Source organism: Pinus tabuliformis, chromosome 4_2, assembly GCF_031772625.1.
Source record: "Pinus tabuliformis cultivar Carrire ecotype Pingquan chromosome 4_2, CPIR1, whole genome shotgun sequence".
In the NCBI taxonomy this organism is placed as follows: domain Eukaryota; kingdom Viridiplantae; phylum Streptophyta; class Pinopsida; order Pinales; family Pinaceae; genus Pinus; species Pinus tabuliformis.
The window spans coordinates 546,607,576-546,618,864 of record NC_142304.1 but is presented as its reverse complement, the minus strand read 5'-3'; the positions used below and the strand labels follow the sequence as shown (position 1 = coordinate 546,618,864).

At 33.7% G+C, this 11,289-nt stretch overlaps 1 protein-coding gene across 1 annotated transcript; it reads left to right on the top strand.

Moving 5' to 3' along the window:
* Positions 1 to 2,037: 2,037 nt before the first annotated feature.
* On the top strand, positions 2,038 to 10,917 carry LOC149170445 (protein DETOXIFICATION 27-like). The gene is made up of 8 exons (XM_089429020.1): positions 2,038 to 2,414; positions 4,404 to 4,945; positions 5,136 to 5,222; positions 6,564 to 6,620; positions 6,725 to 6,963; positions 10,074 to 10,192; positions 10,425 to 10,510; positions 10,675 to 10,917. Exons 1-8 carry the CDS (start codon positions 2,160 to 2,162, stop codon positions 10,745 to 10,747), a joined length of 1,458 nt encoding a protein of 485 aa, XP_089285146.1. The 5' UTR covers positions 2,038 to 2,159; the 3' UTR covers positions 10,748 to 10,917.
* Positions 10,918 to 11,289: the final 372 nt, after the last annotated feature.

The window sequence follows — 11,289 nt, the reverse complement described above, 5'->3', positions numbered from 1 at the left end:
CGCCAAATATACATCAACACAGGAATTAGTGTGAAGGAATGTTTAGGATATGCTATGTTTATTATACTATGATTGCAATTACAACTAGAATAGGCACCTAACACACGACTGGTGAATGACGATAGGTATTGACACCAGAAGCTGAATCAATTCTATCTGGGGAATGGATGGTGAAGCCTCTGGGCATGGACCAACTCCATTATGCTTCTGGCTATGGATTTGATCAACTGATTGGTCAAGCTTGACCACATCCTTGCGCTTTGGGACAACCATACAATGGCTGAAATAGTTAGCATTTCCTTCTGCCTCTCACTGGAATAGTTGGCACTTCGTCTTGAGAACACATCCGTGGAAGGACTAGCAGGGTAATAGTTAACAATCAGATGAATTCATTGTTGAATGGTGAGGATTCAAAAGTAAGACAAAGATTGGATGTATTCGCACTCTTTAATCATGTGCCCTCCATCCAATTCCAAAATAAGAACACCTATCAATGTAACAAGCCTTTGACTCCTTCTCATCACATATTTCTCCCTTTCTATGCAAGGAATCTTTGTTAATTATACCAGTATAAAAAAGCTAAAATAAGGTCATAGTGTTAAGAGAATAACTTCCTATGCATAACTTGAAACTTCAATTTCCTTATAGTTTTAGAAACTACAACCTAGACCTCAAAAATTCTAGACTATGTTTACACTTTGAATCAATTTTTTCCTCAAATTTCCTCATTACTTGCCTCAATTTTGAAAAAGTTTTGTTGTCTAAATTTGCATAAATTTTTCTTTGTTTCAAATTTCAAGCACAAGAAGAAAAGGAACCACAAATGCACCACTCCTACCAGAATCCACATGATTGAAATCTTTGATGAACCATATGATACAAAAGAAGATGATCTGGGGAACCAATGGACTGTCTGGAAGCGAAAACTATTGAAAATGTAGAAGAAACAACTAACCTATAATTTCTTTGCAAGCCATGTTGGGTGTCACCCAACATGAATTGGTTAGAGTTGAATGCAGAATAAACAAAAGAACCCGTGTTTCCTTTATTGATATTGGAAGTACTCACAACTTCCTTAATGGGAAGATGGAATCAAGAACATTAGAAAAATATTCCCTTGGGCAAGTTCCAGTTTTTGTTGCCAACAAGTCTACCATGGCACGTAAAGGAAGGCTTAATGGTCTAAAGGTACTTTGGACAACCACGAGGTAACTTCTAAATTTTATGTGGTTGCATTGGCTGGTGCTTATGTGGTTGTGTGTGTTCAATGGTTAAAGACTTCAGGAGTTTATGTCACAAACATGTCTAAGATGCAAATGAAATTTAGAGTGGAGTATTAGTGGATCACTAGATTAGGAATGCATCTAGGTCGCAACAAATTACAAATTCCCATAAAATGAGTAAAATGCTTGAATAATCCAAAACTCAATTATATTTTATCAAAGGCTTGTATGTAAAGCTTATTATGTTGAACTGAGAGACAAAAGAAGCTGCAAAAATTGATTAATTCTTTTTTAAATGTATTTCAAAATATACCTCATGGACTACCACCTAAGAGAAAGCAAAAATTTATTATTACTTTTATCTTCTATGTTACTCTTTCCTATGCTTTGACTTTATTGCGTTTCTTGAGTTTCCTTTATAAAATATAAAGGAAGGAATGGTTAGTTTTATAAAAATAAAAATATATAATAAAGAATATCTCAACAAATTCATTTAGCCGAATGTGATAAAGTAGTGCCCTCTGACAAGCTGACCAGAATCTTTGCTTGCCATTCTTAAGACACATACATTGGGCTTTACCATTGCATTTAAAAGAAATAAAAGAAAAATAGGTAAAGATTATTGAAAACATTAAACAATCGTATAAAATAATTTTTCGTTATTGGGTTTTTTTATATGTCGCGGGGGCTGCCCATCATATGTAGAAAAACCACCCTATGGTAACAGTGACGACTTCTTTGGCACGGGACCACAACACAAAATTCTTAGGAAAGAGAATATAGAGCACAATCCAAAATTCTTATAAAATATAATATAGTGCCGTAACCTGTGGTAAGGAGGACCCATCAAGTCATTGCAATATGAGTAATGGGAGAATCAGAACCTGGAGATAGAAGGACAAATCCAATTCCTGTGGCTCCCAAGCTTTCGTTCTTATGGAAGATAAACTTCAAAGTTCCCTCCTCCAAAATGCAAACGATGCAGATGATATCTCCGTGGATTTTGCCGGCCGGTTTTGGGCGGAGTCCAAATGCTTATGGAGGATTGCCGCGGGGGTTTTCGGTGGGACATTAGCAACTATGGGCTCAGTTGTCATCACCCAGGCATTTGTGGGACGCATCGGCAACTTAGAACTGGCAGCTTTTTCTTTAGTCGTGGGCCTCCTTATTCCTTCGATTTCCGTATTCTTGGTGAGTATTATCATTCAAATTGCTTGAATCATAATTTGGATGTACAAGTTTTAATGGCCGTATTTTGGGGAAAAACAATTAAATAAACAACTCAACCTCAGATAAAGGAAACTTAGAACTGGCTGCCTTTTCTCTAGCCGCGGGCATTTTTATTCCTTCGATTTCCGTAATCGACTTAACCTCAGATTAAGGAAACTTAGAACTGGATATCTTTTCTCTAGCCGCCTGCCTTTTTATTGCTTCGATTTCAGTAATCTTGGTGAGAATGATCCTTCAAATTGCTTGAATCGTACTTTTGATGCACAGGTTTTAGTTGCGGTATTTTGGGGAAAAATAAATAAATAAACGAGGTTAAGTAGATAAGTTATCACTTTGAGATTTTTCTGTATATAAATTTTAAAACAAGAATGAGAACACTTCCGGTTTTCTATCTTGAGTTTTCAGAATTTTTTTTGCAAATTTCAGTTCCTCAAGAATTTTTTTTGCAAATTTCAGTTCGTTTAATTATAATATTAAATTTAACTGAAACTCTTGAAGATGAGAAACTTCCAGTTTTCTATCTTGAGTTTTGAGAAATTTGGCAAATTTCAGTTCGTGTAACTATAATATTAAATTTAATTGATAAACACATGCAGATGCATCTTAATTTGGATTTATAAAATATCAGAGATCTAATTCCAAACCTTTCTTTTAAGATATTAATATTAAAAACAAAATTGCATTGAATTAATATGGATTTATATTATTTAAATTTGATTGTAAATTTCAAATATTTTATTAATGGATATGAACAAGGTCAAAAAAAGTTGATTTTACTCATGTTTTTTAACTTGACTCAATTAAATTTTAATAGACATAAAATTGGTCTGACATACTTTGTTTGAGGTGTATATACTCTAATCTTTTCTGAATTTAACTTGTAACGTAACCAGAAAACACATGTTTTTTACCAAATAAGCCCATTCAAATTGTACTTTATAATATAATTGTAAAGTAACATCAAACTGATATATGAAACTTCTACCATAAAATTGTACATACTTTACCATATGACCTCTTTAAAAAAATACACACTTTAAACTATTAAGTTAACCCACTCAAACAATATCTACCATACTAAAATGTAAAAAACTACTCTCAAAACAATTACAAAAACAAATAAGAAAATAACAACAAATAAATTAAACATATTAACAAAAAAATTCTTCAACCAGCCAAACACTCTTTCCAGGTTAAAAATATTCGAGGCATATATTATTAGGGGAGAGATAGAAACTTTACATCATCTTAGATTTTGATAATAGCAGCCAGGGATATACACTTTTTTAATCTCTATTCTACCTGCGTCCTGTTATGACAGCAGACTTCTTTCAACTTGTGCTGTATTTCATTACCCACAGCCTCTATTCTTTTAACTAGTGCTGTATTTCAAATAAGTCCTTATTACTCCATAACCAATTTATGGAGTTGCTCTGTAATTGATTAACTACAATGTGAACTGTTGAGTGACATGGTCGATATTTGTTCCATAACCAATTTATGGAGTTTCTCTGTAATGGATTAAGTACAATGTGAGCAGTTTAGTGGTATGGTCGATATTTGTTCATAGATTCAGTATATTTTAAAAAAAATAAAATTTAAAAATTAATAAATAGAATTGAAACATATATAAAATTGTAATATAGAAATTTCTAAACATCTCAGAAATAAGATGTACTGCAAACTTTTTCAATGTAACCAATTTTTTTATTTTTTATTATTATTATTATTATTATTATGTTAAACCTTTTAAGTATTTCGATAGGTTATATAATTATTTTTCTTTTCAATGAGATCCTATTTCCAATTCAAAGTTATATACGATACCTAAGATTTAATTATATGCGCGAAATCACGATCAACATCTCCCCACCCAGTGATTCAAACACATCTAACCTGTCTTGGTTAGGCGGGCCTTGTAATTCTCATACATCTAATTTGGCTGAACAGATGGGAATGGCAAATGCACTTGAGACTCTATGTGCGCAGGCTTTTGGCGCAAAGAAAGACAGCATGCTTGGAATATATCTGCAGCGCTCTTGGATTGTAATATCTGGACTCGCAGCGCTTCTTTTTCCCATCTTTATGTTTGCCGCCCCTATTTTCAGGTTTCTAGGGCATCCTGAAAATATCGCTGACTTATCAGGGACAGCAGCGCGGTGGTGCATTCCACTCTGTCTTTCATTGCCTTTCAGTTGTACGATGGGGGGATATTTAAGTTCGCAATCAAAGAATATGATCGTCGCAGCGTCAGCTGCGTTTGGAACAGTAACCACTGTTCTGTTAAATTGGATATTGGTCTTGAATTCTAATATGGGCCTCTGGGGTGCGCTTGTTTCATTAAACATTGGGTATTGGGTGTCTACGATTTTCAGTTTCCTCTATGTTATCCGTGGCGGGTGTCCCTTTACATGGACTGGATTTTCCATGGAAGCTTTGGACGAACTCTGGCCATTTTTAAAGCTTTCTGTGGCATCTGGTGCTCTGTCATGGTTAGTTTGTTTGGTTAGTTTAATTTCAACAAGTTCTCAAGAAATTAAATATCCATAAGTTTTTATAGATGTGTACAAATTGCAAAACATGTAGGGGTTAAGCCTATAGCTGACAATTTCTAATAATTTGCCTGGTCAACAGTTTAGACTTTTTATATTACAGGATTCTAATATTTTGCCTTGTCAACAGTTTGGACTTTTTATATTACCGGATTTTGGTTTTGATGACCGGACAAGTAAAAGACACTGAAATTATGCTGGATTCACTCTCTATTTGGTAAGAAAATGGACTTTACCTGATTTAACCATGAAAGAAAATAAAATTATGTTTGATTTCCTTTCTGTTTGGTAAGAAAATGGAAGTTACTTTATTTAAGTGAAAGACTTGACAAACTAATTCATTGTAATATATTAAATATTCAGAAAATAAATTAATAATATAATTTTTATATTTAGAAAAAATAATATGATAAATTTTAATATGATAAATTTTAGGTCGAAGAAACTTTCTTATATTTGATATGGATCACAGAAGCCTCAATTCAACAATGATAAATTTTATTTAAGATGGATCGTTCTTTTCACATAATTTAAATATTACGTCTTTTTGTATCATCTCCTCTTATATATGAAAGGAATGAAATTGCAAAATACACTTTCTCCACAAACATTAATAAATATATAATAAAAATTAACTGCAAAACATTTAGATTTAAAATTAAAATGAAACTAAATTTTATATATATATGTGAATGATTAAAATGTATTTTATTCTTTTATAAATTATAATATATTTTATAAGTTAAAAATATATATTACAATTTTATAAAATCTTAGTATATATAATGCAATGAAGTATCAATAAATATATAAATAGAAAATCATTTACAAACAGGACATTTCAAATTTAAAATCAAAATGAATCTGTTACATTCACATGTTTAATCAAAATGAATCTATTACATTCACATGTTTCTTTTCTTAATTTTTAGATTGTATCTTATTTTTTTATATAATTATAATAAATTTCTTAAATTTTAAATTACATATTATATTCTTATAAAAATATAATATATAAAATATCTTTAAACATATAATAATGAAAATCACTTACAAAGCATTTTAAATTAAAATGTAAAATTAAAATAAATCTATACTACATTCATATATTTTTTTAGATTTTTAAATTACATTTTACTTTTTATATAATTATTATATATCTGGAAAATAGTAAAATACATTTTACATCTTCATACCATCATAATCCAGTATTAATAAATGAATATCGCTTTAAAAAACACTCCAAATCTAAAATCATAATAAATTTATGCTACATTCACATACTTCTATCTCTTCATCTTCCCTCTTTATACCATTATAATGCAGTAAAATGCATATTACTTCTTTATAAAATCATTATGCATACCCTCCATATTACTTCTTTATAGAAGCATATGTATACCGTGCATATTACTTCTTTACAGACGCATAACATAAAAATGGCAACCTGTGCATTGCTATTTGTTAGTGTTGAAGTCATTTTTACTTATTCCATCTTACAGACAACGAGTTTGCATTCAGCTCTCAAGTAATCTTTTTTGGTTTGAATCCCTGGCAGCCTGGCCATCCTTTCATTGATGATGTGTATACCTCTTGGCCTTCTCGTTGCGACCGGGTAATTATGTGTATATAATGTATAAACTGTAGCTGCAGCTTAGAATAGTCATACAATTTTTACACTCGAATATCACTCTTACTTGCCTACTTGTGTATATGCAGTGTGAGGGTTGCAAACCAGCTCGGAGCTGGGATTCCCACTGGGGCTAAATTTTCCGCCGTTGTCTCATTGGCATATTCGTTTATTATAGGAATTATAATGTTTGCTGTTATTTTGGTTTTCCGTAGCCATCTGGGTTATTTATTTACCAGTAATACTTCTGTGCAACATGCTGTGGCCAATTTCGGCATTTTATTAGCCTTCACAGTCGTCCTTAACGGAATACAAAAGGTGCTCCTCGGTAAGTCTCAAATCATAGTTTGCGGATTTTTTTTACGGGCTAAGTTAGATATACGTGTTTTGAATCCGAAGAGTGTTTGAATAGTATATTTTATTTTAGAAATTAGTTTTAAATTTTAGTAAAAATAAGGTTTGTTTATTTGCTCTCTTTTTTAGTTATACCATTTTGCGCCTAGGTTAAGCTACTTCCTTGAAACAGCATAATTTCACAATCAGCTTCGACCTTCAACCTAACCCTGCTTCTAACTTCCACCCTCAACCTAAAATGAAAGTAAAATTTTAAATTTAAACCTCCCTCCCCACCCCCAAGAATTTACACTCTCAACAAGAGAGGAACTGAAACCCACAAACCAACTGATTTAGAGATTATGGGTAAAAATAAAAATGTCGTAGGTGAAGAAATGTGTTTGACCTAAACTTGACTTCAATTCATCATTAAAGGTTTAGTACATATTCAACCAAGAAAAGTTTGATTGAAGTGACAGGTGTAGGATACTTTATTATTTAATTAGATGGAATGAGCAAATACTGATCTTCCGTAAGCAACGGTTTTATCAAAAATCACCAGCAAAAGACGTTGACAAACACCAGGTATCTGCTCATTCTTGGAGCTGAGTCAGGTTTTACTCCTGACATGTTTTGATGCTACATTTGAAGAATGGTTAGCACCTTCTGATCTTGCTGTCCATGTTGTAATTGTTCAATGAACAGGCTAGAGCTTCCATTTCCGGTTACTCTGTTTCTTTCATACAGAGACAGTAAGCTTGCTACCATAGCATATTCCTCCTACATGGCCATAAGCAGTTTTTGCGGTTGTTCACAAGCCTTAGGAAGTTATACCTATTTCCAACTACTGCACTCAAGACCCATAGAGTTGACACGTCTACGTTGTCATGATTGTAATCTGCAAACATATATCTGGTTCCATTCCTTCTCATGTTTCAGAGCATGCTTGGTGGCCTTACTTTCCAAAGCAAAGTAATCTGCAAACATATATCTGGTTCCATTCCTTCTAATGTTTCAGAGCATGCTTGGTGGCCTTACTTTCCAAAGCAAAAGCTGGAAAGCCAGCTTCATCTCTTTCTCTATGGTCCCATGAAGCCAATTGTAATTGTTGAATGAACAGGTTGAAGCTTCCATTCCTGATTGCCCTGTTTCTTTCACTCATAGACAGTAATCTCGCTGCCATCACATATTCCTCCGACGAAGGCTATCAACAGATTTTGCAGTTGTTTACAAGCCTTGGGCAGTTGTACCTATTTCAACATCTGCACTCAAGGTCCATTGAATTGACTTCTCTGCCTTCTCATGATTGTAATCTTCTAATGTATATCTCGTTCCATTTCTCTCCCCATGTTTCAGAGCATGCTTGGTGGCCTTGTTGTCCAAAGCAAAAGCTAGGAAGCCAGCTTCATCCCTTTCTTTGTGGTCCCATCAATCTGCTTTGTTCCATTACTAACGGGCTTATTGGATTTCCCAGTACAATCACTGCAACACTGCCCTGGGTAACTAATATAAATTCTAGGTTGGCCTCACAATATATCCTAAACATGAGTCCTTGTAGGCTTGTCATTAACTTGATGGAAGGAGGAAATCTACTTATCCCGTGGTGGATAGGATCCATTTGAAGCACCCAGTAATGGGATGATCATCAACTTTTGATTTGATTTCCATTTTTCCACTTACACAGCTCCATGATGCTCATGCTTATCTATTCCAGCATTGGAATCTAGATTAAGTTGAAGGTTGTTGGCAGGCCTCATACAGCGGTATTCCTGAGCAATATCGGTGCTTTGGGTAAAAAGCAGAGGTCTTGACTCTTGACCAATTATCATAGAGTGAAATATCACAACCACCTTCTTATCTACATTGGTGCTTTAGGTAAAACGTTCAAGGTGAATTTGGTGCCTAGAGCTTGCCCAAGATCATTATAAGCAGTGTTGTGAAAGATGTTAACAACTTCAACAACTAATCACTTTAAAAGTGACTGGACATATAAGCTAAATCCAACATCCAATAAAAACACACTCACCCTGCTGGGTCATGGTGAAGTTTGAGTCCAAGACACCAAAGCTCTGGTCCATGTTTTGAATTTGTAACCAATTACCACTATAAGCAGTCTTTCAAAAGATCATGACCAACTGCGCTGGTAAAACATTTTAAAAGAAACTTGATGGCAGCAGGGTAAATCCAACACCTGGAGTCTGGTGACACCCCCCCGAATGCCCTGCAGGTGAAAGTTCTTCCTCAATGTGTGAACTAGTAACCATTTATCATTACAAACAGTGTTTTAAAAATCATAACCAATTCCATAGATAAATCATTTTGAAAATGACTCAATGACAGCAGATTAAGTCGAATATCCAGTAGACACACGGACCCAGCACGCTCATGTTCAAGCCAGTGCTAGAAGGCCAAAGCTCTTGTCCTGGTTTTCAACCCGTAATCAATTACCATTATAAGCAGTGTTGGGTTAAATATTATAACCACCTCCACCAGCGAATCACTTTAAGGATGACGACAGGCTAAGTCTAACACCCAATGGACGCAGGCATCCAGCTGGCTCACGATGAAGCTGGTAGCAAGGAGGTCGAAGGTCCTGCTCAGTCTTTGCACAGTTTTTGCATAGCATCATTCAAATCATCAAGATAGTCAGAAAAGAGTTCAATTGTTTGAACTTTTTCCTGATAATCGGATTTCGAGGTATTCTTGGAATCTGCCATCAACATAATCCCCCATCTTTGCATCCATGTCCGAGCTTGGACGGCTGGCCTGCAGATTTGTTTATAAGGGCAAATGCATGAATTCCTGCCTCATCTTTTGCTTTCACACTCCATAAAGTGTTCATGATCCATTGTTAATTTGGGTCTGATTCATTTGCTGTTGCCACTGCCAAGAGGTAATTCGGACTCTAATGTGGCTGATGAAGTGGTGATGCCCAGATGGGTTATGCATTCTGTAAATCCAGTTAATCAAGACAGCCAACACAGCTAATGCTATGATAAATGACTGTCACTCTCCCTTGATATGTCTTGTTGTGTGTTGTTTATGACTTTTAAATTCTCAAATATTAGTGATTTGCTAACATTCAGGTTTTAAATTTGTATGCAGGGGTAGCGATTGGATCAGGCAGGCAGGCTCGCGTTGTGTCAGTGAACCTTGTGTGCTACTATTTTATTGGTGCTCCATTTGGGATGTTATTAGGTTTCTCATTTCATATGGGAATAAAGGTGATCAAAATTTACATGAAATTCTTGGTTTTACTGGAATGCTAGCTTTAAATTATTTATAAATATTCTTTTTATTTCAAGAAAAAGACCTGCTTGGTTTTACTGGAATGTAAGCTTCAAATTATTTATAGACATTCTTTTTATTTCCAGAGAAAGAGCTGCTTCCATATATTTAGGTAGGCGTTGATAATCTCTAAAATTAATCATATAATAAATTTTGGATACGTTCCAGGGGATTTGGATAGGATTACTCTGCGGAAGTACAATTCAAATTATTGTACTTGGATTGATTTTATGGCGAATGAATTGGGATAAGAGGTAAGGTTTTCTTGCTGATTTAGGATTATTACCATTAAAGTATCTCTTTTATTTCTCTGTTAGTAGTTTAATAGATATACAGCTTATTTATCCATTTATTATTAAATAAATTAATTAAGTTTAGTGGTGTTTTATTATTAATTTTATTTTCTCTTTATTTTCAGGACTTTTTGTCAATCTAAGGAGCATAATATGATTGATGGCATTTTTCCGAAAGAGGTCAAATCATATATTTAATTTGAAATTTTATATAAATAATACACATAAGAAAAGTAAAGTGAAGTATTGTTGATTTTATTTTGTAATTCTAGTTATATTAGGTGTTTGGGTTGAAAGCTTTGTTTTCTTTAGTTTTATGTACTATATTTAATTATATGAAATAAAATAATAATCTGATTTTAATGTCACTAAGCTACCCATTGGATTCGTGTATGAAACACTTGGTTTATGGGATTAATGATTTGAACTTGTAACCATTAGGAGGAAAAATATGTTCTTAACTATTGGTTATGGGAGAAGTGATTTGAACCTGTAACCCACTGGGAGGAAAAACATGTTCTTAACTATCAGACTCGTTCAAGCTATACTAAACCCACTAGTTAGTTTGACTATATGAAATTTACATGCATTGAAATAATAAAATATAATAAGAAATTGGATACTTGGGCCAACTTATAGCTCAGTCTAGATCCTTGATTTATGAATGTATATGTAATGATGAAATGATTATAAGTACTACAAACATGGTCTAAGTAAGAATGACCACTAATGATATATAT

Excerpts from the sequence above, each read along its gene's own strand:
- LOC149170445 (XM_089429020.1), top strand. The coding sequence starts at position 2,160 with ATGGAAGATAAACTTCAAAGTTCCCTCCTCCAAAATGCAAACGATGCA. Across the intron at positions 4,946-5,135 it reads GCATCTGGTGCTCTGTCATG|TTTGGACTTTTTATATTACC; the intron begins GTTAGTTTGTTT and ends CCTTGTCAACAG. Across the intron at positions 10,193-10,424 it reads CATTTCATATGGGAATAAAG|GGGATTTGGATAGGATTACT; the intron begins GTGATCAAAATT and ends GATACGTTCCAG.